This window comes from Zeus faber (genome assembly GCF_960531495.2).
Source record: "Zeus faber genome assembly, chromosome: 14".
Classification (NCBI taxonomy): domain Eukaryota; kingdom Metazoa; phylum Chordata; class Actinopteri; order Zeiformes; family Zeidae; genus Zeus; species Zeus faber.
The window spans coordinates 26,621,174-26,648,381 of record NC_137200.1 but is presented as its reverse complement, the minus strand read 5'-3'; the positions used below and the strand labels follow the sequence as shown (position 1 = coordinate 26,648,381).

Here is a 27,208-nt window from a genome sequence, read left to right as displayed (position 1 = left end):
ATAACTCTCACCCCGCTCAGCTCCAGGATGTAAAAGCCCCTTTTTGTCGAGCTTATCGCACCCCCTTCGTCCCCAGATGCTGAGGGACAAATTCCGCGAGTTCGCCCGCGACACCAGCACCATCGGCCAGGAGCGCGTGGACGCCGTGAACGGCCTGGCGGACGATCTGATCGAGTCGGGTCACCCGGAGAACGCCAGCGTGGCGGAGTGGAAGGACGGGCTGAACGAGGCGTGGGCCGACCTGCTGGAGCTCATCGACACGCGCACGCAGATGCTGGCGGCGTCGTACGAGCTGCACCGCTTCCACCAGGACGCCATGGAGGCGCTGGGCCGCGTCAGGGAGAAGAGGGAGGCGCTGTCCTCCGACCTCGGCCGAGACCTCAACACCGTGCAGCACCTGCACCGGCAGCACAACACCTTCGAGCACGACATCCAGGCCCTCAGCGGTCAGGTACAGTCTATTTAGATGAAGATGATCGTAGTCTTTACTTGTGTAGCGTCTATACACACCGTGTAACTCAAAGTGCTTTACGTTAATAGAAGCGAGATCTCCCCCAGAAAAGTTGTTAGGCCCGTTGGCAGGTGTGGGCCGGGGGGGATGGGTGATGCTGTAAATGCTGTAAATTTAGTATAATAATACTTATTTTTGTTTAAAAAATAAATAAATAAATAAGAATGTTTTATATGCATATATTTTTTTAATTAACTATCCCCATTTATCCTTAATTCGGTTTTATATTCTTTTCACAGGTTGACAAATAACTGTTTGTATAAAACATGTTATCCGTCGTGAAAATTTTTACGACCCTCCTCTTTTATCTGATTGGCTAAGTGACCATCATGTGACATTGATGAGTGCCGCTGCTGTTTGGCTTAAATTGCGCGGGAGAGGAAAGCGGCCGCGCGTCATGCAGAATACAGAGGATTTCAAGCGGCGCACTCCATATGATAATGTTTGGTGAAGGCGCGGTTTGGTCGGTTCAGTCCGGTAGATACCAATCGTATAGGAACCGGTGCTAAAGTGGTACCGGGTGCCCAACCCAATGGGATGATTAAAACATCCCGCGTGTGATAATGTTTGAGTAAGTGAGAGAGGGTGAATTAATGTACTGCACACTAAAATTAAAAAAAGATTTTACCCATTTTAAATAGTAAAAACAAACACAAAATCAATATATGCTGGTCAATGTTGATATTTTCATTAAAAAAACAAAAAAACTCAAAAATACATTAAAATAAAAAATGATGATTGCTGATGCTTAGGCCCGGCTGGGGGTCAAATTAAGCCCTTGCAATACACTTGAGGACAATTTTTCAACTACAATTTTCAGTCAGTATCCAAAAGAGAGAGCACTGTTTGGAAATAGTGGTATTCAAACTGTGGGGAGTTTATATATATATAGATAGATGATAGATTGCTTGATATACTGTATATATGTATACACACACACATTTCAGTATTTCAATGTACACGTACATTTTTTTAGTATGTTTAAATCTTCGCTTTGAAGCACTAACACAGTTTCGAAATCATGCTGAACGGGGAAAAACAAGTTTGAATACCACCACCTTATTTTGTGCATTGGTGGAAACCCACACTGCTGGTCTGGTTTGTATATTTTTATTTATATATTTTTTTTTATTGGGTGTCCCTTCTCCCTCCCTCCATCAGGTGAACCAGGTCCAGGACGACGCCGCCCGGCTACAGAAGGCCTACGCCGGGGAGAAGGCCGAGGAGATCCAGAAGAGCGAGCACGCCGTGACGGCGGCCTGGCAGGGCCTGCTGGAGGCCGGCCAGGCCCGCCGCATCCTCCTGCTGGACACCGTGGAGAAGTTCCGCTTCTTCAACATGGTGCGCGACCTCATGCTCTGGATGGACGGAGTCAACCTGCAGATCGACGCCCACGACAGCCCCAGGTGAGCGCGCTCTTCTGATGCGTTTCAAGGAAACGGGCGACACTTAAAAGTGGCCGGGTCTGAAGTTATCTAAACCCTTTCTGACCAAATGGTGCATTTTCTTTCTTTTTCATCCCTTTAATTATTATGTTGGAGCGAGTTACTAATTTTATGAGAAATGGTGTTTTTCTGATTTTCCCGCCGGGGATTAATAAATAATTATCTTGTCTTTAAGCCTTACAGTTCATATTTAGGCATATTGAGGCTAAATAATAATTGATGTTACTATACGGATAGTCTGCATATTATGAAACTGGGGCTGCTTTTATTTTATCATGGAGCGTGGAGGGAGTTCCGAATGCATTTCGCAGAAAATATATTATTTTAAACCAATTTTCTTATCCATAGAAAACCAATCTCAGAAATGTCAACGACCCCAAGGTTGAGAATGGGTCAATCGTACGTTTGTCTGGGATCCCCCCCCAACTCTGTTTTGTTGTGTTGCAGGGACGTGTCCTCTGCGGGGCTGGTCATCGCCAACCACCAGGACATCAAGTCAGAGATCGAGACGAGGGCGGACAGCTTCACCGCCTGCATCGAGATGGGCAACACTCTGATCAACAACAATCACTACGCGACCGATGAGGTGTGTTTCAGCTCGACCGCTGCTTATTCCACAGCTTGCGTTGCATCCTCCTGACGTGTTTTATCCGCCGTTGTTTCTGTCGATATTCACGCTGATCCCAGATCCGTGAAAAACTAGCCCAGCTCAGAGAAAAGAGGGACAAGATCAACAAGAAGTGGCAATACAAGATGGACCATTTACAAATTGGTGCGTACACTGAGTGTATCCACTCCAGATCCGTTCAGTGCGTGTGTGTGTGTGTGTGTATAAGTGGTTTCCTGTCTCTCGCGTTGCGTCTCTCAGTGCGGGAGGTGCTGCAGTTCGGCCGGGACGCCTACGTCGCAGAGTCGTGGCTGGCGGGGCAGGAGCCCCTGGTGCGAGCGGCGGAGCTGGGCGCCAACGTGGACGAGGTGGAGAGCCTGATCAAGCGCCACGAGGAGTTTGAGAAGCTGGCCGCCGGCTGGGAGGAGCGCTTTGTCCTGCTGGAGAAGCTCACCACGGTAAGCTCGGGGAGAGATCCGATTGCCCGGCGTGGCCAGGGAGCGGATTTCCGTTAAAAGAAACACGGCAGCCGGCGTTGAGCGGTTGTTGCGTTGCGGTTTCAGCTGGAGGAGCAGGAGAACCAGAGGCTCCGAGAGGAGGAGGAGAGGGCGCGAAGACCCCCGACCCCCGTCCCGACGGAAGATGTGCCCCTGTCGGAGATGGAGAGTCAGCTGCATGAGTCGGCGGCCAGGTGAGCTGGAGGAGGAGCCTCCGGAGGCGGGGGGGGGGGGGGGGGGGGGGGTGCAGGCGTGCTCCTGGATCATGACCCGGGCTCTGTCTCTCTGGCACCCAGGACCAGCCTGGACCAGACCACGCTGAACCAGTCGGTGTCGGTCAACGGAGTCCATAGCGACAATGACACATCGCAGGTGAGGCATGACGGTTAAATTGTGGCATTTTTTTTTTTTTGGTATGTTTGACGATTAAAATATTTGAGTGAGGCACTTTGAATTTTTTATTTTATTTATTTTTTCGATGGAATTGCATTAAACAGAGTAAAATAAATTGAGTCCAAATACGTCACTGTGTTTTTGTGAACCATGCCTTCATTGTATTGAACCAGTTTTTTTGTTTGTTTGATAAACTCTTCCCATATTCTGTCTGTATTTTTCCAGCTGACGGGGCTGAAATGTTATTATTTCCTCTTTCTCATGTGACAGCGTCATTCACGGTCGTCAAAGTTATTATTATTATTTTTTTTACATTTTGTTTTTGCTGTGTATTAGGCCTTTTTAAACAGCCTAAAAGAGCCACAAAACTCGGCTCGAAGTGCCTCAGATCGGGGCCAGCCACTAAAAGCCCACTTTGAATGTTGTCCTTCTCTTGTTTACCCACGAATATCAGTGTCCGTCAAATATCCCAGAGAAACCCTGCATTTCTATATGTCTGTTTGGTAAACGTGGCTCAAAACAATTCCTGGGACACTGAAATCCCTGCAAAGGTCCAAGTATCCCTTAACAATCTCTTGTTGCGTTTCTGCCAGCAGTTGTTATCGCTATCGTTGTCAGTGGGAAAGAAATCAGAGCCTAAGCGTGTGTGTAAACCAAAGCAGACGGAGCGCGTGAGTACCAAGCCACGGCTGCTCTGTAGCTTCTCCTCCATCCCCCCCCCCCCCCCCCCCGTGCCGTTGCCTTCGCTCAGCTCCTGGTCAACTGGGACCCGACCGCTTGTCGCCTACTGAGAAGTAGACGACACTGCTCTCTGTCACGGATGCATCATCGCTTCATTTTTAAAGTCCAAGTGAAATGAAAATGCTTTTTTTTTTTTTTTTTTTTTTTCAGCAGGGGGAGAAAAAAAAATAAAAAATAAACATATATATATATATCTATATCTATCTATATATATATATATATATATATATATATATATATATATATATATATATATATATATATTTTAAATCTATCACCTTATACTTAGCGTGTGAGCAAATAGTATTTATCAATTAGCATCCCAGCGGGGAACATAGTTGACAGTGCGTCTCCTAGCAACGGCGCCTTTTAAGTAAAACTCAGTGATGGCGAGCGGACGAAACCCTCCTTCGGCGACACGAGACAAGAGCCCCCGCTTTCATGTCCCCCCCCCCCCAAAAAAAAAAAATACTTTTTTTTTTTTTGTTTGTTTTTTTACCTTTTTTGAAATACGAAAAGGACGCCACCCAATTACTTCATTTTGATTAACCCGATTTACATTGAAAGTGGCTTTGCTGCCGATTTCACTTGGACTTGCAGGCATGCGTCACACTGTGCCGTCACCCAGTCGTATCACCGCGTCGAGGCCAAACACAGATTCATGGTCCGTGGACATGGATCGACGGTGTTGCTGCTTCTCTGGGTGCTGTATTGACCAGGAAAGGAGCCTTTGCAATCATAGCCAGCTGATGTCCGTGTGGTGGTGTTGTCGGTATCCTTTAGCTGACCCGTTGTCGTACGTCGTTGACCTCAGTGCTTCCCTTGATGTGGCCTCCCCCCGCAGTCCAGCCGCATTCGCCGGGGACATTTTGCCCGTGCTGTTTAGCGACGAAAGGTTCCGAGAGCGGGACACGCTTTCCTACGCCGTGAAGACGCCCAAACAGGGTTTCGCTGTGTGTGCGTGTTTGTTTATTTATTTATTTATTTATTTGATTTTTCCGTTGCAAAGTGTCTGTGTTCTGTTAAGGTTGATATCGGGATGAGTTTTGGTTTTTTTCGTCGTGGCTCAGAAAGGCTCTGGAAGGCTGAAATGTGTCTGTCATTTGCGTCCGTGTGGCTTTTAGTTTCTGTGTGTGTTTTCTGTCACGGTCCTGTCTTCACCTGCATTCGCTCAGTACGACACTCACTGTGTGTGTGTGTGTGTGTGTGTGTGTGTGTGTGTGTGTGTGTGTGTGTGTGTGTGTGTGTGTGTGTGTGTGTGTGTGTGTGTGTGTGTGTGTGTGTGTGTGTGTGTGTGTGTGTCATTTCTAGACAAACTAGCTTTTGAGCCACTTTTCATCCTTCGTCAATTTTTTCAATCATTTTTAAAAGGCGGCTAGGATACGTCTGTTTAATGTTCACACATCAGCGAGAACCAAGGATGAGCCGGGATTCCCCATTTGAGCGAGTGCACCGGTCTTTTCTTTAGTTGCGGTAACGCACCGCCGCCCGTTAAAACTAGATGCGCCGCCGTTCCCTCCCGGCTGGTTGTGAGCTGCTGTCAGAGCAAGAGTCACCCTGGCTTCTCTCATCCTCGAATGCCAATGGCCGCCTCGCCGCCTCGCCGACGGCCGACCACCACGCGTCCCCCCCCGTCTGCGCTGACTGCCGTCCCCATCCCCCCAGGGCTCGGAGACGGAGTCTGTGAACGGACCGGGTCGGGACAGCGGGCTGGCTTCTTCTCGCCTGGATCCGTCCGCCACGCTCCCCAGCCGGGGCGCCGCCGAGTCGGAGCCGGAAGCCATGGAGGGGGTGCTGTGCAGGAAGCAGGAGATGGAGTCCCACAGCAAAAAGGCGGCTAGCAGGTGAGCGCGGTTGGGGTGGGGGTTTGTGGGCGGAGAACCGGGCGGAGAAAAGGCACATTCCAGCATCGCCTGTCGCTGTTTTCCGTCCGAGGTGTCGTGGGAGGCTTCGAGCCGGCGTCCGAAGGGAATGGAACGTGAATAGGGTTTGGTTTCCGTCGGTCGGGTCGAAGCCAATTGACACTCCACCCGAATTTTGACGATAGATAAGTGACTCCTCTGAAACGGGCGGAGACGTATTATTAACCTTAGAAGCTCGTGATAGCGGCTTAAAACGGAACAAAGGGCAATTCAGTTGTTCATCCCAATTGCTCGTGAGCCAAAACTTCATGGTTCGATGAGCCCTAGCGGTGGGAATTAGGGGGAAGTTACGGGTGGGACCGACCCGCCTCACCTCGTCGACGTGAACATTTGGGAAGATGGCTCCACAGCTGTCGACTTGACTGACGGCTGAGTGACACCTTCCCCCCTCCTCCCCCAAGGTCCTGGCAGAACGTTTACTGCGTGCTCAGGAAAGGAAGCCTCGGCTTCTACAAGGACAACAAGAGCGCCGGCAACGGCATCCCGTACCACGGGGAGATCCCCATCAGCCTGGGGGAGGCGGTGTGCGAGGTGGCCAACGACTACAAGAAGAGGAAAAATGTCTTCAAGCTCAGGTGAGCGGGGGCGGGGGGAATCGAACGGACGCCCACTGACGAAGGGGGGGCGGGGGGTGATGGCCGCTGTCTAACGTCTCCTCTGCTCCCGTGTGCCTGCAGGCTGGGGGACGGTAAGGAGTACCTGTTCCAAGCGAAGGACGAGGTCAGTGCGCGGGTCCGTCGCTTGGGGGGGAAAAAAACAATGTGAATCTTTTGTTGGGAAATGAATCTTAACGGAGGACGTCTCCCCCCCCCCCCCCCAGGCGGAGATGAGCTCGTGGATCCGCTCCATCCACTGCTCCATCCCGGCAGCGGGCTCGGGCGACTCCCCGGGGGGCCAGCGGGCACCCAGCCGAGCCATGACTATGCCCCCCATCTCCCCCGGCTCGGGCGGCGAGACGGCGGGGGTGACCCTGCGCAACAAAGACGGGAAGGAGAAGGAGCGCGAGAAGAGGTTCAGCTTCTTCGGCAAGAAGAAATAGAATGTACGGAAATGGAAAGCGGCGGTGGCGGCGGCTGCAGCGCGGGGGGGGGGGGGGGGGGTTAAAGGAAAAAAATTGGACGGAAACGGCGTCCGTCACCACGGCGGCGGTGGCGACGCGTAACGAGCGGGAACGGGAAGGTTCCCTGGTCGCCACGAACGCGCGGTTCTCAGCAGCGGTTCAGAGGAGAGTGTGGATGGCTGTGTCTTACACCTTTCTTTCTTCGTTGTCTCCTCTTAAGTGTTCTCTCTCTGGCTTTTTTTTTTTTTTTCCCCATGTGTTCGGTCACCCCCCCCCCCATCCCATAATTCACATTTTTGCTGCGCTCCGAGAAACGAACGTCATTGCCCCCCCCCCCCCCCCCACCCGCACGCGCAGCAGGTTCGGCCTTTTTGTTTTTGTTTGTGAGTCACTTCCTGGAAAGCCGGACGTTTTTTGTTTTTTTTTCCCGGAGCGACCGAAGTCACCTCGGCTCCGCTCCGGATGATTCTCTCCCAGGACAGGACTACCACGTTTCCCGTTCGGGGGGAGGGCGGCTCCGGACCCGTGGCGGGGGGACGCTGGTTCACTAACGAGACGGGACGGCGGCTGCAGTGCAGACTTTTTTTTTTTTTTTTTTTTTTTTTTTTTTTCTCTCTCCTCTCACGGTTTCTCCTCCCCGGCTCCCCGCTTTCGGGGGAGGGGTGACGTCGGTTCATTATTATTATTTTTTTTTCCCCGCTTCTGGTGTTGATGTTATTGACATAACCGATAATGCTATTACTGTTATAATTATTATTATTTATCTTTTGCAGGTTTGAGAGAAGGAAGCTAATGATTATGACGGTAGATTATCTTAATTCATGTTGTGGAACAAAACGAGAATTTGGTTTAAATAGTGGAAAATGTTGGGCTTGCCTCTGTATTTTTGTTTTTCAATTTTAGGAATGACAGTTCATGAGGTGTTTTTTCGAGAAAAAATAAATAAAGCTCAATAACTTTTAGCTGTGTGCAGTAAGTGATCATGAGTTTCACCATTGGGAAATTATAATTATATATATATATATATATATATATATATATATATATATATATATATATATATATATATATATATATATATAAAGTGGTTTTTATTTTTATTTGATCTCTTAATTTTGCCTGCATTTGGTTGTTTCTTTTGTGTGGTCTTTTCTGCTTGATTTTTGGTTTTCTTTGTTGATGTATAAAGCGGAGAAGATTAGTTTTTTTTAGTAAGTGTGCGTGTGTGTGTGTGTGTGTGTGTGTGTGAGAGTTGTGGTGCCGTGGATTTTGCACGTTTGTTACTCCTGATCAGAGGTGGCCGGCGGGGACGCTGCTTTCCTACCAAACACATGCACATAAAAAGACCAAGGTTCAGTGGAATCAAATTTGGAAGGTTTTTTTTTTTTTTTTTTTTTCTGTCTTTTTGTTGTTGTTTTTTTTTCTCCCCTCTCCTATGTTTGTACCTGGTTTGCACTTTTTTTTAAATAATATGGCATGACCAGCAAACCACAGCAAATCCGAGATTACTTTCAGCATACGTGTTCACGCTTGAAGTACCTGTAGTGCTGGAAGGACGCGGGGCGGGTTTTGGATCCCGCAGCTGAAGCACACCCGCGGCGGCAGGACAGTAGAGCTGTCAGGGGGTCGGAAGGTCTCAAAACAAGTAAGACGATGTTAGTGGAAGTGAGAGTGAATGGGACAAGTTGCCAAAGAATGTTTTTTTGTAATTGCTACCTGAGGGGATACAGGAGAACTGAGCCCGACGATGTTTTACCGAGAAGCCACCGTTTTTTTTTTTGTTTTTTTTTAATAAACAATTATTCATGGAACAAATATAATATGAATGTTTTAACAACGTGCCCCCGTGGCGGTGACCTAGTGTATAACGTGCCAGTGGACATGCATTAGAATTTGAACAAGAGTGTTCACAGAGGCCTCCGCTCATTTACTGCGACCCAGGGCGGCGTCGTAAATGATATTTCAATGTGCTCTTGCATATGTGGCATGACTTCACGTAGGTTTATAATTGTATATGTCCCATAGTGGTTGCCAATTCCTCTCAGTGTCAAGGGTCTCCGAGCGAGAGATCATTCCACAGCGGGGCTGGGTAGTAACCGATCATTTGCATTTGGGTTACAGTGAATCCCAATTTGGAAAAGAAACCGGAAATGTATGGATTCAGGGAAGGATGAACGATAAGCAAGCGTCAGATTTACTGGTTACGATTGGTTCACGATTGGTTCGATTTTTAATGTAAATCGTTCCAACCCCGGTGACGGCATTGGCGGCTTTCCCAGAGCGATCCGTGCAGCCAAGGGCGGGTTAGTACACAGGGATGTGATGGCAGACCATTCTTGGGAGAGCGGAAGTTAAAAGAATTTTCCTACGCCGGCGGGTTATGTTTAAAAACAAAAAAAAAACAAAAAAGAAAAACCCAGTGGGCAATCATTCCTTGTCAGAAATAGACTTTGAACCACCATTTTTAAAAGGATCGCTCGAGGAGAGAGCAGAAAAGAAAGTGGACCACCCGACGTGACGGGCGAGGGGTTTGACTGCGTTTCGGGTACGTTTCAGTGAAGTCTATCGAGCTTATCCTTGAAGAAGTTGATTGGCTTGCCTTTGTTCCGGGGGTGTTTTTTTTGGTTTCCCCCTCCCCCCCTTTTTCTCCCCCTCTCCCCCTCCCTCCCTCCCCAGGACCCCGCACGAGACAGAGCTTCAGCAGACTCCCGGCTGCTTTAACTGTGAGATCGGTCGCCACATTTTGAACTTTGGCAGTGTTCACCGTGCACAGGCCCCCAATGGAGGTCCCCTGCCCCCCCCCCCCCCCCATTACAAAATGAATTGCTCCAGTGACAAACGCCACCCTATCCTCGACCCGGCCATCAGACACGGAAAGCCATTAAGTGAAAGTGAAATGAAGTTGAAATGTCTAAAAATGTGTTTTCCTAGCAGCCGATTTGAATGTTGGTACCCCCGATCAACGTGGCCAAACTGGTCGGCTAAAGCAGAATCACGACAAACCTGACGCACTGTATGAGACACTGTATACAAGCTCGCTCTCTCTCTCTCTCTCTCGCCTGACACACACACACACACACACACACACACACACACACACACACACACACACACACGCGCGCCCGCGCGGAAAGAAACGAACGCCATGCAAGTTGACCCTGCTCGACCCAGTGTGACGGGAATTCAGCTCGATGCGATACGGTGTCGGAGGGGGGCGAGCGGCACGCCGAGTTGTGTTCTTTTGGTGAGAGTAGGCCTGCTTGTGACGATGGGATGCTCTCAAGAAAATGAAAAACAAAACAACAAAAAACTTAATAGGATTTCACTTGCTGGGTATTTTGAGTGGAACGTGAAAAGGACTGGTGAACATTTGAGCTTCTTTTTTTATTTTTTTTTCCCTTCTTCTTTTTGGTAGAAGAAGCGGGGAGCTTGTGCTGGATCATCTAGTGGTCTGTCGTGGGGCGTTTGAGAAGCCTATCCACCTTCCTTCATCTCTCATTACTTTTGATGAGTGTCTGTTTCTTCCTCTGAGTGATTCAGAGTTGTCGATACCACTACTATTATTAATTACTATTATTATTATTATTACTACTGTTATTACTACTACTACTGTTACTAATGCAGCTTATTGCAACAAGTATAACTGCTGTCCATTTCAGGTATGTGTCTGTAATACCGGACCTTTCCACACGATGTCAGTGTGCTGTGGAGCATTTTCATTACAGATCGAAAATAATGTTTGTTGACTTGTGTATCTACATCTAATATTAGGAATAATAAAACATGGTTTATTCAAAAATAACTCCAATGTGATTTTGTCACTGTGCCGCCTCTTATCATCTTTGCGTGATGTCCGGAGGTGAAACCGGTGCAAAAAATAATAATAATAATAATTAAAAATAGTAAATATGTACACAACATATTAGTTTGCTGTTTCAGGTGTTTGTCTCAATATACATGGTGGAATAATATACAATTAAAACATTCAATATATATTTATATATCTTTTTTTTTTTGATGCGGACCCGTCGACGGCCCCGACAGTGTCCGGAATCCTACGTCAAGGAAAGCCGTGACGTAGGATAAAATACAATCATTTGTTTATTGGGGGTTTTTTTTGGTTTTAATTGATAAAACTCAAAACTTGAGAAGAAAGTGGATCCACGTGGAGGCGTCCGGCACGTCAAGGGTTAATGTGCCAAGTTCGTGGACCCAGACCGAAGACCCGGCTTCAAATCAGTCACATTTTACATAATTATTTAAATAAAATAGAGTACAATACTGGACAGTACCTATAGGGGTAATACAATTGTGTAATCGGTACAAAAAGAAAGTCCGCGTCCACAAACCTCGCGTTAAACAATTAAATTAAGAGGATTAGAAAAAGCGTGTCCGGCAGCGGGGACAGCTGCTGCGTTCCACTGAACACGAAACTCGGAAGAAAAAAAACAAACCCCGGCCGCCCGCCTGGAAAAGCGAAAAGGAACGGCCATTCGTTTCCGTGGAGGTGGGGAGGGCACTCGGAACCGAGTCTACCGAGATAACAGCTCTGACATCACCACGGCGTTGCGACACCCGCCACTAACGGCGAGTGGGGTTCCAGTTGCGCGGGTTGTTATTTTGAGAACGCGAAGCGGATCCGAACCGCCCCGTGGACGTTCTGGTGCCATGTTGCCCCCCCCCCCAAAAAAAAAAAAAAAAAAAAAAAAAAAATAAAGCGCCCGCCGAACACACACACGTTTACGGTGGGCGTCCACGGTCTTGTTTTTTTTGTTTTTTATGTTTCCCACCGCGAACGGGAAAAAGCCACGCCGCGCGTTCGGCGCGGAAGTGCGAACCACCGAAGTACGGAAGCACGAATTTCCCGAATCCGGTGGTTCGGCGGAACGCAGCATTAAAGCGCTGGTTCAAGCCCACTGCAGCGCCGCGGTCTGGCGAGAGGGGGCGCTGCTGGCCGCTTTGCGTCCCCGACACCCTCCTCCTCCTCCTCCTCCTCCTCCTCGACACCCGTCGGCGACTTTCGCAGCTTTCGCAGGGTTACGGGCAAGATGGCAGCGGTTGTTGAGAATGTTGTCAAACTGTGAGTATTCCACCTTTTCCTCCCCGCCTCGCACAGCGCGCCGCCCCGCGTCGCGCCCGAGGCGGCCGGCGAAGGAACGCGGCGTGTCGCTCCGGCTAGCGCAGCTCGCCTCGCCACTAAGTTGCGGTGGCGTTAGCAAAAGCGCTAGCGGTGGGTTGGCGTCTCCGTCCGCGCCCCGCAATGGAAGTGTGGCAGCAGCTCGGGGGGGGTGACGTATGTTCCCTTCAAATGATCCCTTTTATGAGGAAAACGCCCGTGGATTCCAAACGTGCGATCCGAATTATTGTACCGTTAACTTGCGGCTTTCTCTCTGGACAGCTAGCCGCCATGCTAGGTAGTTTACATTAAATGTTTTTTTACGACATTTGAAGTCCGCTTTACGTTGGCGCAATGGAGATCGCTGCCCTTCGGTGGACGCGTGTGTTGAACGTTTCCTATTTGTGATTTGTTTGTTTCGTTCCCCGCCCCGTTCCTTCCACGTTGAATCCTTTTTTCTATTTTTGATTGGACGTTTTCGTTTATTCCGGCCCTCTGTGAATCACTTGGGATGAACTGGTTTTATTTTATTTTATTTTTTTTGAGTTCTCTTATGAATAGAATTTGATTTGAATACTTGTTTAGAATGAATCGACTAAGTTATATAGGCCATTGCCACGATTTGGGTTACTTGGTTGCTGATGTTTAAATTACATTATGAATTCAACATTTGATAGCTGTTTGTCACTTCAGGCTGTAGGTATATATGCCTTGTTCCAGGTATGTGTGTATAGAGGTGATACATCGATACAGGTAATTCAGGGTATAATGTAGAACGGAAATCTCTGGGTGTGTACTTTAATATTGAGGTGTTAATCTAGTGACTCTGATAGCCACATAGCAGTTCATCCGCTATTGGTCCCGCTTCCTTCTTATCCCACTTTAACGTGTTTACAGCAACAGTAAAACTTGTGCCCTGCAACCTGTGAAAGGATTACAGATTGTCTTGACAGTATATTCCTTTTCTTGCCACAAAGATGTGAGACTCTGACCCAGTTCTAAAGTCTGAACTTTCTGGGAAACACTGACTCACAGGGTGCAGACATGCGCCTGGTATGTCAGTGAGGGCAGTCTGTTTTGTGTCCCACATCACTTCAAAATTGGGGTGGGTAACTGTAAGAAAGCCCAAAACATGTCCAGCAGTCACGTTACTGATGTCTGCTAATGACGACACATAAGGAAATGTGAACAACACTTTTTTTTATATTAACAAAGGAGACGCTGCCCAACTTGGATATGTAGCTTGTGATAAAATAATAGTGCTGTACTTGAGTAATGCACACACAGTAATCTCTAAATTAATGTAACAGGAGAGTTCAGTCTTTGCATCAGAATTCAGTGTTAGTCATTTCCGCTGAGTGAGTACTTGGTACTTGTACCCCCTCTCCAAAAATGGCATTCGTTTTTCCCTACTGGCCGCCCTTCACATGAGGCAGCTTTCCTGGAACTAGGAAAGGTTTTTTTGTGAACAAGTAGTTTAATCAGATTGGTCTCCACTCAGGTTGGGAGAACAGTACTACAGAGACGCGATGGAGCAGTGTCACAACTACAACGCCAGGCTGTGTGCTGAGAGGAGCGTCCGAATGCCCTTCCTGGACTCTCAGACGGGTGTCGCTCAGAGCAACTGCTACATCTGGATGGAGAAGAGACACCGGGGACCAGGTGCGGACCCCAACCACCCACCATACAAATACACACTTTATACCATCAATTACAAAGTGGAATTTCTGATGCGCTACATCCCGTGGCTCTCCATGCCCAGTTTCCCACTGCATTCGGGAAGTGGGGTAAAAAAAATAAAAAATAAAAAATGGTAAAACAATTGAGCCAGAGAAACACTTTAATACGAATAGCAATCGCCGATTGATGATTCTATCGAGAAGGGGGGCAGGGGGTGCATAGAACGTAATGTAATACGGCAAATGTGGTGTCGTTAAAACATCTAGATTTTACTAAATTAAGTCCCATAGCAACTGGGAGACATGGGTGATGAGGTACAGGGCAGTGGGGACACTGGAAGCAAACTAAAATTAATAGATCTAAAATAAAAACACAGGAAAACCGGCACGGAAGATGGTATAAATTGGGAAAAATTCCGCTCCAATTCTCTTGAGTTATGTTGGGGTTTTTTTGTTTTTGTTTTTCCATACAAGGAAGACAGTAAGGGAACAAAATAAATCTTTCTCTTTGAGATTATTATATATTGCTACATTATAATAACAATATATATTCGATTTGCATATAGATCAGGGAAGTGAGATCCGATCAGTGGTTACTCAAGGCGCATTCAAGGCGGAGACTAATTCTAATGCCAGGTGTGAACAGACGTAGTTGTTTACGACTAGAGTCATTGTAAACAAGTATGTGGTCGGGCAAGAGGGAGAGAGCGGAGAGCCTCGCCCTCTTTCTCCCTCTCTGCTCTGATCGATTCAGAGTGGGGGATCAGTTTCAGAACACAATTAAATCGTCAATCTGCCCAGGCATTTAAGCTACCAAAAGCGGTCGAAGGAAGGACAACCGTTGAACCTACGACAGAGTCATGGGCGCCCAAGTCTCATTGATGCACGTGGGGAGCGGAGGCTAGCCCGTCTGGTTCGATCCCACAGAAGAGCTACTGTAGCACAAATTGCTAAAAAATTGAATGCTGCTGTGATTGAAAGGCGTCAGACCACACAGTGCATCACAGCTTGCGGTGTATGGGGCTGTGTAGCTGCAGACTGGTCAGAGTGTCCATGCTGACCCCTGTCCACCCCTGAAAGTACCTACTATGGGCATGTGAGCATCAGAACTGGACCATGGAGCAATGGAAGAAGGTGGCCTGGTCTGATGAATCATGTTTTCTTTTACATTATGTAGATGGCTGGGTGGGTGTGTGTGGTTTACCTGGGGAAGAGATGGCACCAGGATGCACTAAGGGAAGAAGGCAAGCCGGCTGAGGCAGTGTGATGCTCTGGACAATGTTCTGCTGGGAAACCTTGGATCCTGGCATTCATGTAGATGTTACTTTGACATGTACCACCTACCTGAACATTGTTGCAGACCAAGTCCACCCCTTCATGGCAACAGTATTCCCTGATGGCAGTGGCCTCTTTCAGCAGGATAATGTGCTCTGCCGCACTTTTGTTCAGGAATGGTTTGAGGAACATGACAAAGAGTTCAAGGTGTTGACTTGGCCTCCAAATTCCCCAGATCTCAATCCGATGGAGCATCTGTGGGATGTGCTGGGACAGCCTGTCCATGGGGGCCCCACCCTGCAACTTATGCCATGGCCACACTGCATGATTTTAAAAGTTGTGAGATCGCTGTACACTTCACACTTCAAAACTTTGTCTTGGGATGGGGGAATCTTGAAGTCGTAGTGATTTCACACTCCACGACTGAGCGGCGTCAGGGGGTCTAAAAATAAAAACCGAGAGAACAAAAGTGAAATAGATATGTGTGTTTTCTGTTTGTTTTTCTGATTGTTCCGTCCCCGTCCCCCCCCCCCCCCCCACTCTGTGTCTGCTGTCATTGGCTGTAGCTTGTTGCGTCGAGTCCGACACGACCGGATATTAAAAAAGCTTGATATCTCGCCGGTGTGTGCGAGCCAACGACAAGCGCTTTGCGAGCAGTCTTGGTGCTAGATACCACAGGACCCTTCGGAGGCCTTGTGGCGTTCATGCCTCGGCGGGTCAGAGCTGTTTTTGTAGCACAAGGGGGACATACACAATATCAGGCAGGTGGTTTTAATGTTGTGGCTGATCGGTGTATGTCGCACTTAAAAGATTCTAAAATACGTTCATTTGCATCGGTTGGGTTGAGGCAAGTTGTCTATGTACCCAAATGTTCATCCTCCAATATTCAATGTCAATAAATGTCCCTTCTCCATCAGTGGATGTGTATTATACATTGATAGTGGTGCAAAGTGAAGAAAAAAAGAAGTTTAAATTAATAATCCCAATTATTTGTCAACTAAAACTTCACGATCGCGGCAGCCCCGATCTAGAGATCCTGGTCAGGTGAGCCATGTTTGAAGTTCTCCGTCTTGACCACCTGCAGGTGTGGCTCCGGGGCAGCTCTACACCTACCCGTCCCGGAGGTGGAGGAAGAAGCGCAGAGCTCATCCCCCGGAGGACCCCCGGCTCATTTTCCCTCCTCTGAAGTCAGGTGCCACAGGGATTCAGATTGGAATGTACTCCAGTGTCCTTCACTGGACACTGGAGTACTGATACCGATTGTTTATGCTCATTGTCTCCTTTTGACCGGGATGTTGTCAAACAGTAAATATGATTTTCACATGAATTCACCCTTCAATGGATATGAGCTAAATTTTATATATAATTTGCTCAATTTGAAATGATGCTATCTAAATTTGACTGTGCCTGTCAGCGTGGTTGAGTGAGATTATTGTTCCCAAAGCAAATTGCAATTTTCATGACTTTAGACATGATAGCTGTGGCGTCTATCTTAAACTTAAAAAAAAGAAAAGAAAAATTGTAAAAACATTACATCACATAACATTTAAGACTGGGCTAGCCTTTCGATATTGATGCAAAATACATTAGGTTTAAAAAAAATTATAAAAATTTGCATTGTCAAAAATTTAACGTGTAGCCTGTGTCACATCTTGGTACACACCTCTGCTACAAAGTGGTATTATTACATCTGTATATGTTCTTGTGGCACAAGTCTCATTTCTGTTTGGCGTTTAATTTCTCAGAACCAGAGGTGGGGTTAAAGAAAGACCCGGTGCTGTCATCGGACGGCAGCAGCCTGGAGGCGCTGCTGAAGGGCGACTCCCTGGACAAGCGAGGCGCCGCAGAGGTCCGGGGGTCCGAGGAGGAGCCCAGCCTGAGCGACTACACCCCGAGCCTGAACCCTGCGTCCCGTGTCAGGAAGGTCGGCCATTTTACATCATGCAAATAACACGTGCACTGTCCCGGGGAGGATGGTTTCGGTGGTTTTGTCGAGATGGAGGGTTTGTGGGCGGAGAACCCTGATGTCCTGTCGTCTGACACGGTTGAGAACGTTGAAAATTGGAAAATGTTAGAAGAAAAAGTTTGACAAGTCAGACGAATCAAGAATTGAATATCGAATTTTCCAGCGGTACATGTCAATTTTTTTGAATTCTCTAGTTTTCTCCTCTTATCTGTTAAACAGAGAATTCTTGAACCAGATGACTTCCTGGACGACCTGGACGACGAAGACTACGAGGAAGACACTCAACCTAAACGAAGAGGCAAAGGGAAGGGAAAGGTGGGGAGGATGCACATTAAACCGCGGCGTATGGGGGGGGGACATGTCTGAGCGCCACTTGAGCGGGTCTGTAATCCTCTGATCTGTGACTCCAGGGTCGAGGGGTGAGCAGCAGCCGGAAGAAGCTGGACATGGCGGCGCAGGAGGACCGCGAGAAGCCGTACGCCTGTGACAGTGAGTCAGCACAGCATGTGTGACGTACGGTATCATTGATGCTGGCCAGGTCACACTTCCCCCTGAAACCACTAGGGCAGTGGTGGCCAACCTGCTGCCCTAGAACCCCTGCGCGGCCGCCAACCAACTGATGATTAAGATTCATTCAAAATTAATTCATTGCAAAATACACCGATAAGCCACAACATTAAAACCACCTGCCTAATACTGTGCAGCTCCCCCTCGTGCCGCCAAAACAGCTGTGACCCGTGGAGGCATGGACTCCACCAGACTCTGAAGGTGTCCTGTGGTATCTGGCACCAAGACGTCAGCAGCAGATCCTTTAAGTCCTGGAAGTTGGGAGGTGGGGCCCCCATGGATCGAGCTTGTTGTTCCATCACATCCCACAGATGCTCCATCGGCTCGGACCCTAACCCCGCCCATCCGCACAATGTAGAAGAAAACGTGATTCCTCAGACCGGGCCACCTTCTTCCATTGCCCCATGGTCCAGTTCTGACACTCATTGTAGGTGCTTTGGCCGGTGGACAGGGGTCAGCGTGGACACTGACCGATCTCCAGCTACACAGCCCCATACGCAGCAAGCTGTGATGCACTGTGTTTTCTGACACTTTTCAATCATAGAAGCATTCACTTATTCAGTAATTTGTTGTACAGGAGCTCTTCTGTGGGATCGAACCAGACAGGCTAGCCTTTGCTCCCCACGTGCATCAATGAGCCTTGGGCGTCCATGACCCTGTCGCCGGTTCACCGGTCGTCCTTCCTTGGAGCACTTTTGGTCGGTAGTAACCACTGCATGGCAGGAACAGTCATTTGGAGATGCTCTGACCCAGTCGTCCAGCATCACAATGTGCTCCTTGTCAAAGTGGCTCAGCTCCTTACGCTGCTTCAACACATCAACTTCAACAACTGACTGTTCACTTGCTGCCTCATACATCCCACCCCTTGACAGGTGCCATTGAAACCAGACGATCCAGTTTATTCACTTCACCTGTCACTGGTTTTAATGTTGTGGCTGATCATTGTAAATATATACTGTAAACACTTTTTTTTTTAATGTATTTTCTTAAATTAAACCTTATTTTTGATTTCCTTTTATCATATTTGTAAAATATGTTTCAATATTAAGCTTTTGTACCATTTTGGGATACTTTGCACTAGTATTTGCTGGGCAGCCTGCAGGTATAGGGCAGCCTGCCGTTGTAGGCCACCGCTGCACTAGAATTCCCAAAAGCTCAGTACTCTAAACAAGTAAAAGACCAACGGGGACGTGAAAAGAGTAGTTCACTTCATAGTTTCCGGCGACCCTTCTTCTTGTGCTATTCCTGCTTCCTTATCTTCTTCTGTGCTTATTTGTGACTCTTGTAGTCGTTTACAAGCCTACATCCTGGCTCGTGTGTTTCTTCTATAGTGCGCTAGATTTATCACACTCTACTGTCGTATGTTACTTCAACTGCGATGTACATCTCGTAGCTTTTCCAAGAACGGGAGGAACGTCTCCTCCGTCGCCTCGGTATTGCCGAGCTGCGTACCCAGGGCTTAACGTCGTTTCCATCTCTGTGAACCGGTTTCACTTTCAGCTGCGTTCTCTCGGCGGGGCAGCACTGACAGGCTTGACCCCCTGTCGGCGTCCGAGCCCTGACACTCTTCCTCTGCTTTCTCTCTCTGCTCTCTTTCAGACGCTATCAAACAAAAGCATATTTCAAAACCTTCTGAAAGAGGTATACTTTTCTCATTCCCTTTTACTTCAGCCTGCCTGCCTGCTTTGTCCCCCCTGCTTGTTCTGCTCATTGCCTCCCCCCATTCCCCCAGCGCGCTTTAGCTAGATGCATAGTCTACAGTAGGGCCGGCCGATATTCACTATCAAATATTCTTATATTCGTTCCAATATTGTTGTTGGAATTGGAAAAAATGGGATACAAAGCAATCTTCAGAGAATTAGAAACTTTACATTTTCTAATTCACTATGTTATAAGCTGCCCCCCCCACCCCCCCGGATGCATTCATGATATATGTACGCTATAAAGTCGCACGTTGTAGACAAAATAATAAGCAATCGGGGAGTTTCAGATTATTCTCTTGGAACCTCTGAGATTACAACAGAGTGAAGTTTTACTGTACATTTGTGTTTTCGGTGATTTCTGTGGCTGGGGGAACGCTGCTGTGTGCGAGTGTGAAAACATGAACCTGTGACTGGACCCGTTCAGCATGTGACCGGCAGTCTCTTCGCTCTCTGCGCAGGCCATAGTTTAGCGTCAATGCTCACTTAATGAGTAATTGTTTTACGTAATGTTTGAAAAAGGGGGGGGGGGGGGGGGGGAGCGCCTTTTGGCCTTTTGGGGAAACATTTACGATGAGCGCGGAGGATTGTGTGTCTCCGTTGAACGGGCGAGAGAGACGGAGCGGGAGAGGCATGGCCGGTGCCGTGCCTCATGACAAACATCACACCCGTCCTGAGGCGACGGGGCAAGAGCAAAGACAGCGGGATGTTTGTCCTCTCCGAGGTTCAAAAATCAAAACCCTCCACGCTTACCACAACCTCTGACGTCAGGCTTGGTTCTAAATCGTGCAGAGCAAAGATTATGACAGCAACAAGTAAAGCAGACAGCTGGAAGTGTGGTGACGTGGAGATAGGCTTATTTTAATCTATATGTACTAAGCTGTACTGTAATACTAAACTGGACTGAATACATATGAATACTATAGTTATGTCTCTGAGGAAGTTAAGTGATGGGAAATAGTGCTGTTTATCTTGTGTCCCTTTAAAGAAGGAGAAACACAAATCCTTATTTCCCTGGTGTTTTGTAATTGCGTAAGACTTATATTGGATAAAATAAGCACGTCCTTGTCGGTTTAACGAAGTAATGGTTGATTCTCGCGCGATAAGGAGGCAGGGCTGGAGGAAGTCCCTCTCCAGCTACCACGGTGTCAACACTGAAACAGTAGTCGCTTCTCCCTTTTAAATTTCGCCAGGTTTAATTATTTTTTACTGTACTGTATTATATGTTCTTCCTCCCTCTGTCATTAATGCGAGTTACCACAACATCCTTCGCGGATCCAGTCCCTCATCGCGTACAGGTCCACCACATCAAGCAAACTACTGGCGTGACAAAATCTAAAATAGTGGATTCAAAAATGATCTCATCGCCCGATTTAACATCCAAATATAACTCGGCCATTTTGACGGAGCATTTTTCGCCGTATCAAAAATGCCATCGGTAATCTGACCCATTTGAAACTCCCCTTTTTATATTGGTAAATTTTACAAAACACTACTATTAGCCATTAGTAAAGGAAGACCATGACAGTTTCTCCACCCTGTTTTTGTCATATTTTTTGTTATTATAACTTCTGTAGCAATGGCCTACCGTCATGAAAATAACTAGAAATTAATTTAGTAATTGCAATTTTTTTGTATGACAGTAAAACCTGAAACTAAAATTGTCATTGTGAGATTGTGCCCGAGTGTCGCTAATGTCCTTGGGCCAGAAATGCCCCTCGTATCAGCACACGTCCGCGAGGAGCGGGTGATCGCTCGGCACTCGGTGCCTTCTCCACGTGGACTGTTGGCCAAACAGGATTACTCACGTAAGCCCCGTTCTCATGCCTGGTTTTGGTGACAGTCTGTGGGAAGCGCTACAAGAACCGTCCCGGCCTCAGCTACCACTACACCCACTCGCACCTGGCGGAGGAGGAAGGGGAGGAGAAGGAGGAGATGGAGGTCAGCGAGCCGGCCCCACCCCCGCCGGAAGAACCCAAAAGTAAGGGCGGCGCCGTTGCAGTATTCGGATATCCGTTAACATGTGAATATTTGCATGTTAGATTACATATTCAAGTTAAATTGCAAACTAATAAAAAAAAAAAAAAGTGTGTGTGTGTAAACACTTTTCTTTTTAATGTATTTGCAGTTTCATTTGAATATGTAGATAGATCCATTCACCTAATAGTGTTTAGAATTTAGCATCTTGAAATGACCTCAAACTGCCTTCCCCGGTCAGGATTGCGTGAAACAATCAGCGCGACTCTCCTGCACCTGACTGGGGGGTTCTTCTCAGTCCCGACGCTAACCGCCTCTTCCTGTTCCATTCAGCTGCCAAGAAAGGCCCCGACGGCCTGGCGCTGCCTAACAATTATTGTGATTTCTGCCTGGGAGACTCCAAAACCAACCACAAGACGGGCCAGTCTGAGGAGCTGGTGTCCTGCTCCGACTGCGGGCGCTCAGGTGGGTGCGGCCCCCCAGCCGTTCAACACCTCGCACGCTGGCCAGACGGGGAATAGAAACCTGCTTGACTTCAGTCTATTTGAGTAATTGCGTTCCCCCCTCCGCTCTCTCCGTCGCAGGCCATCCCTCCTGCCTGCAGTTCACCCCGGTGATGATGGCCGCCGTGAAGACCTACCGCTGGCAGTGCATCGAGTGCAAATGCTGCAACATGTGCGGCACCTCGGAGAACGATGTGAGTTCCCTGGGAGGTCTGGTGATGCCGACGTCTCCCGAGTACTCTGGTCTGATTCCGGTGTAACCGACGCTGTTGTCCCCTTTTCCAGGATCAGCTCCTGTTCTGTGACGACTGTGACAGAGGTTATCACATGTACTGCCTCAGCCCCCCCATGTCCGAACCTCCAGAGGGTAAGCTATTTTTATTTATTTTTTATTTTTTTGCAATTTCTTTTTGACAAAGTGTTCCTTGTGAGATCTTCCAAGTTCCCATGGGGTCGTGAAAGATGAAAGGGCGGAGACGTGTTTAGAGAGAAGTGGAACTTTTTGACCAAAAATGAGTGTTCCGAACGACGGAAGAACAAAAGGACACGCCTTTCCTCGCCCTGAGAGCTCCCCTCGTCACAAGCGGTGCCCTCGCGTCGTGGCAGGGGGCTGACTTCAACCTCCTTTTTCGGGTTTTCTTTTTATATATATATATATATTTCCGTCTTTGAATGCACCGAGGCCACTGCCTCAGAGAGATGGCTTTTCCATTTTAGATACAATATTGATGCTGTCGTTATTATATTATTTTTGTTTTATGAAAATGTTTAGTTACTAAAAATGCTTCGATGAAACGCTCCAAGGTGTTCTTCTGTGCGGATTTCTTATGGATGGATGAAGTGATGGCGGAACGTACCGTTGAAAGTCTTCTCAGTTTTAAGACGGGGGAGGCGTTTCTGATATTCATCGCCCATATAATGCTTTAGTCTGAGGTTGTCAAACGTGGCTCGTGTGCCTGTAGCCTGAGCGGCTGTGGTGACGGCGTCTCGACCCCTGTGTGTCGCAGGAAGCTGGAGCTGCCATCTATGTCTGGACCTTTTGAAAGACAAGGCGTCCATCTACCAGAACCAGAACGCCCCCACGTCGTGATGGCCGCCGCCGCCGCCGCGCCGCACCCGCCCGCAGCCGACCGAGGTGGGAGCGGTGCCCTAGACACTTTTTGAGTTGTGAAAAGGGAAGTGAATCCTACCAAAAAAGCCTCGTTGTTCTTCGTATACGACTGTTACACAGTTACTCTGCCCCTTTTAGACTCTTTTATCTTCAGCCTTCTCGCCGTAACACCGACTTGAAACCTGTACCGAATTAGACCCGTGTATGCAGCAGAAATAGCCAAATTACCATGACTTTGTTTTGTCTTGTCACACATTACTCACTGCACATACCCGCTGAACTCCTGCCTCGACCCTGCTACGGATCCATTCTACCACTAGAGAAGAATTTCAGCTTGTCTCAACTCAAGTAGCATGCCAGCGCTCGTTCATTGTCAAACCTTTCCTTTTTTTTTTAATATCTATATATTTATATATTTGTATGGCATATAACTGTGTGAAATATGTGAAAGCTGGGAAGACATTTGGTCCTGGGCTGTTCATGGGTGTCCGCCCGTGTCCGGCAGCGGTGGAATCTCCCGACACGTTGGCTTTTGTAGCACCGCTGACATCCGGAAAAAAACCACAACAACTAGAATGAAAATGACGCGTCTGCAGGTGGTTCAGAGCTGTGAAGAAAGGAGCAAGAGAAGAAAAGTTAGTCCACGACCGGGCGACCCCACCGCTCTGAACGGATCACTTTTATTTATGACTTTCATTATTAAACATTTACACACCTTTAAGGATTGAAATCAAAGGCCAGAAGCGGAGATCTGGACCATGACACGGTCACTGATATCAAAGCGCCCTATTAAATCAATAATAATTATAAAGATAATTGTAATAAAGATTTAAAGAAGAAACAAAAAAAAAAACCGAAAACACACTTCCATAACTGTGTTCTAGCAGTTTTCTCTCCTGGTGACCTTGTGATTCCAGCTGGTTGGTTTCTCGTGTGTGGACTCTGTACTGTTTCAGCGACATAGCAATAGAAGTGCTCCGGTTGAGGACTGTCTGCCAGGTAAACGCTGGTCCTGTGGATGCGCCGATTTATGGGCTGTACGACAGATATTGGCCTTGTTTACTGCCATCGGCAAATAAGATGACATTCACCGATGTTTACCCAGGGTTCCCCACACACACAGACTTTACTTGGGCAGGGGCAGCCCGGATATATTAACAGCCGCCAAAGTATATTTGGCGACCCATTTTAGCTTTTAAAAAAATATATTTTTATTTTTTATCCGGCCGAGAGAAGGACGCCATCTGCGATGGATTTTAGGAGACGCCGGCACGGCTCTTCGCAGCGCTCCAAGCAGGAAGTGACGGCGCATTCGTGGGAACCGTGGAAACATCGGCCGTCGGCCAAATTGTTATTTTAAGCGTTGGTGTCGGCCCAGATACTCACAAATCTGTGCTTCCCTACATTGTACATTTTGCGGACGGATTTTTGACTCTCGATATTTTAGAAAGTTTATATTGTGTTAACGAATATTATTTCACAGAACTGCAGCTTTATTTTTCCGTCACTGCTTTCTACTATCCAGCGGGTTTCTCTCTGTGTGGGCTGCGAAGCAGTGACTTTACCTCAAACGACGACAGTATTTAAAGGGTTAAAGCGTCTTGTAGCTGGATGGAAGCAAACTGGGAAGGAACGGACGGAGGTGTCTGCTGTGAACTACAACCAAACACGTGCATGCCCAGTAATCGTCTGCACCCTCGATTGCTCATTGATTTTTCTCGTCAGTAGATTTACGAAGGCGTCGGGAAGTTGTGTAATATTAGCTGTGCAATCGTATTTCAATAGCCAACTAACAGATACTAAAGCTAAAGGTTTATTTTCGTCATGTTTTAAGCTTGCAGTTTTTAAAAAGAGCAGTCGCTATTGGAGTAGTTTACTGTTTTGGTTGTTTTTGTTTTTTTTATGCATAAATATTCGATAATATTTACGTCAACCGAGGTGGAAAATATTTTGGATTCAAAGCGACGTCGTTTTCTACTCAAACGAGCCCGAACGAGGCCAAACGCTCGGACCAGAACCAAAACTGGCGCCGAGTATTAAGAACCATGTTCGTCATTTACGTCTCGGCTCTGAAGATCGGCCTTCGAAGATCATTTTTTCATGCAAACACACGTGGATTGACACGCGATCGATCGATGACAATAGGTGTTTTCGGACCCGGAGGAACCTTTTCATAGTTCTAAGAACAGTGGAAGGGCCCACCCCTCCTCTTCTATTGTGTCCGCACTGCAGGAACCGGGAACGATCGTAGTCCTTAGGATGCCGTTTTGGGGGTCTTTTTTAGCTCCTACTTCAGGAAGGGTACTGACCGGCACAAGAGGAACCTTGAGTGGCATAAGTGTACGTTGATGGGTCAAACACGTGAGCCAATGTAGCACCGGCAACCACTCTATTTAACAACAAAAAAATTATAATATAATAAACTGGCGTGTCGCCTTTCCATCCCCGTTAAATCACCAAAACCCACGACTCGCAACAAAAACACAGCCCGGACCACGGCGTCCTGCATCTTGTTGTGTGTCGCGCGGAATGGGCTTTGCTGTACCAACCACCGGCTTACGTCACTTCGTCGTTCCTGTCGGCGCTGTGACTAAACGGGGAGGGGAAAAAAAACAAAACGTACCCTGACTGCAGGTGGTTGTTGGGGGAACTCCCCACTGAGCGCTTCATCTCAGAGCCCCCCGGAACGGTTTGGTCTGAAAACGCCTATAATGTCGTGGGGTGGATTTTTCACTTTCATTTGGACTGTGGTGGAATGTTTACTGTAAATAAAATAAAATATTAGGACTAAGCTGGTGTTTTTTTTTTTTTGTTTTTTTTTAATAAAAAAAATAAATTTACAGCACATGCAGTAGTATAAGATACTTAACGTTTATTGTTGGTTGGTTTAGAATTATGTTAAGAAAAATGGAAACATGATGGAAGCGCAAGCGAAATTGCCCATTTGGAGAGAGGTGGGGGGGGACGGGACCTTTGATTCCAATTTTAACCCCCAGGTATTATCAAAGTACGGTGCTTTGATATCGTTCTTGGTAGGTTTGGTCAATATTCAAAGCTGAAAACTTACCCTGGGAATTATCAATAAAATGGAAATATTTCCAAAATTCCTGTGCTTGACTCTCCAGGGAAATCTATTGGAAAGTTTTCGACCCTCTCGCACCCCTGGTCCTTGACAAAATGATGTACTGATGTACAAAATGTATTTTTATTTATTTTTTGATCGAGACAATGTTGGTATGTGGTTAGACAATGGCAGATAGACAGTTCAGGCATCGGCTCTGCACCATTAGATGGCACTACTGGGTTTGTTCAAAACTGCTGTCCCTTCCACACATCCATTTAGGAAATAAAGAAGTAAGATCGATTCTTATTGCACAGGTTTCTTTTTATTGCACTCAAGATACAATAATCTTCTATCATGAAAGACTCTCTAAAGCAACAAATTTCAACTATAAAATATCAAATATCACAATATCTTAAACACGTAGAAGGAAGAACATTCTTTGAATGTGCTTATTTGTAGTTTGAGCCGTCTGGCTTGATGCCGTCACGCCTCCAAACAGACTTAATTAGTGCACAACGTTGGTCGGCCGACAAGCGCTTAAAGCAAAAGAAACCAGTTTTTCTGGGTAAAACATCAGCAGCTTGATCAAGGCCGTTTGATTGGTGCTGTGGCAACACAGAGAAGAAATCTTGACCAACAGTCTTAAATGTCCACACCCGTCTTAACCCTCGGAAGTACTCAACCTATTTCGCATCCAGCGACGACCAAATCTTAAAACCGACGGGGAAAATACGCTGGGGTTTTTTTGGGGTTTTTTAACCCTTGGCAATCAAAAACTTTATTTTTTACAAATAAAGATACAAACGCAGCAGCTTCAGGGATCATTCGATGCAGGACATGATCTTTTCATAACCGAAATCTGAATTCTTAAAGATTTACTCTGAAAAAAATAAAATAAATAAAAATGGCACGGATTTAAGGATTTGGCAAAAAAGCGTTAAAATAATAGATTTGTGCCTGGTCAGGTAAGATTTGACCCGACTCGGTTGCTTGAGGGTCAGTCAAACAAAAGCTTAAGCGGCATCGCTGTTCTGTTGTTTCCTCTTCTCGGGTGGCACGGGGGATGAACTCAAC

The 27,208-nt window shown here is 47.2% G+C and overlaps 2 protein-coding genes across 6 annotated transcripts in view; both read left to right on the top strand.

The window, feature by feature from the left end:
* The window catches only part of sptbn2 (spectrin, beta, non-erythrocytic 2), a gene marked incomplete at both ends in the record, with an annotated part of 41,463 nt that extends 34,308 nt beyond the window's left edge, over positions 1 to 7,155 (top strand). For 2 of the 4 annotated variants that reach the window (XM_080013093.1, XM_080013090.1), the window contains 11 exons: positions 77 to 451; positions 1,673 to 1,917; positions 2,404 to 2,542; positions 2,644 to 2,728; positions 2,825 to 3,021; positions 3,127 to 3,254; positions 3,357 to 3,432; positions 5,860 to 6,038; positions 6,518 to 6,691; positions 6,794 to 6,836; positions 6,937 to 7,155. In XM_080013093.1, coding sequence (XP_079869219.1) covers positions 77 to 451; positions 1,673 to 1,917; positions 2,404 to 2,542; positions 2,644 to 2,728; positions 2,825 to 3,021; positions 3,127 to 3,254; positions 3,357 to 3,432; positions 5,860 to 6,038; positions 6,518 to 6,691; positions 6,794 to 6,836; positions 6,937 to 7,155 — 1,860 coding nt within the window. Of the gene's footprint in view, positions 1 to 76; positions 452 to 1,672; positions 1,918 to 2,403; positions 2,543 to 2,643; positions 2,729 to 2,824; positions 3,022 to 3,126; positions 3,255 to 3,356; positions 3,433 to 4,046; positions 4,125 to 5,859; positions 6,039 to 6,517; positions 6,692 to 6,793; positions 6,837 to 6,936 lie in introns of all 4 variants that reach the window. The other 2 variants (XM_080013092.1, XM_080013091.1) reach the window with 2 other exon arrangements.
* A 5,048-nt stretch (positions 7,156 to 12,203) lies between these two features.
* dpf2 (double PHD fingers 2) lies at positions 12,204 to 25,861 on the top strand. Of its 2 annotated transcripts, XM_080013878.1 has the most exons (12): positions 12,204 to 12,256; positions 13,794 to 13,954; positions 16,331 to 16,438; positions 16,992 to 17,170; positions 17,432 to 17,527; positions 17,623 to 17,701; positions 19,379 to 19,420; positions 21,323 to 21,460; positions 21,790 to 21,921; positions 22,041 to 22,153; positions 22,245 to 22,326; positions 22,967 to 25,861. In XM_080013878.1, exons 1-12 carry the CDS (start codon positions 12,225 to 12,227, stop codon positions 23,047 to 23,049), a joined length of 1,245 nt encoding a protein of 414 aa, XP_079870004.1. In that variant the 5' UTR covers positions 12,204 to 12,224; the 3' UTR covers positions 23,050 to 25,861. The 2 variants fall into 2 exon arrangements, with proteins under 2 accessions (XP_079870004.1, XP_079870005.1); XM_080013879.1 differs by lacking the exon at positions 19,379 to 19,420.
* The last annotated feature ends 1,347 nt before the right edge of the window (positions 25,862 to 27,208 follow it).

Coding starts and splice junctions, on each gene's coding strand:
- dpf2 (XM_080013878.1), top strand. CDS start 12,225: ATGGCAGCGGTTGTTGAGAATGTTGTCAAACT. Junction 12,257..13,793: donor GTTGAGAATGTTGTCAAACT/GTGAGTATTCCA, acceptor GTCTCCACTCAG/GTTGGGAGAACAGTACTACA. Junction 16,439..16,991: donor TTTCCCTCCTCTGAAGTCAG/GTGCCACAGGGA, acceptor TTAATTTCTCAG/AACCAGAGGTGGGGTTAAAG.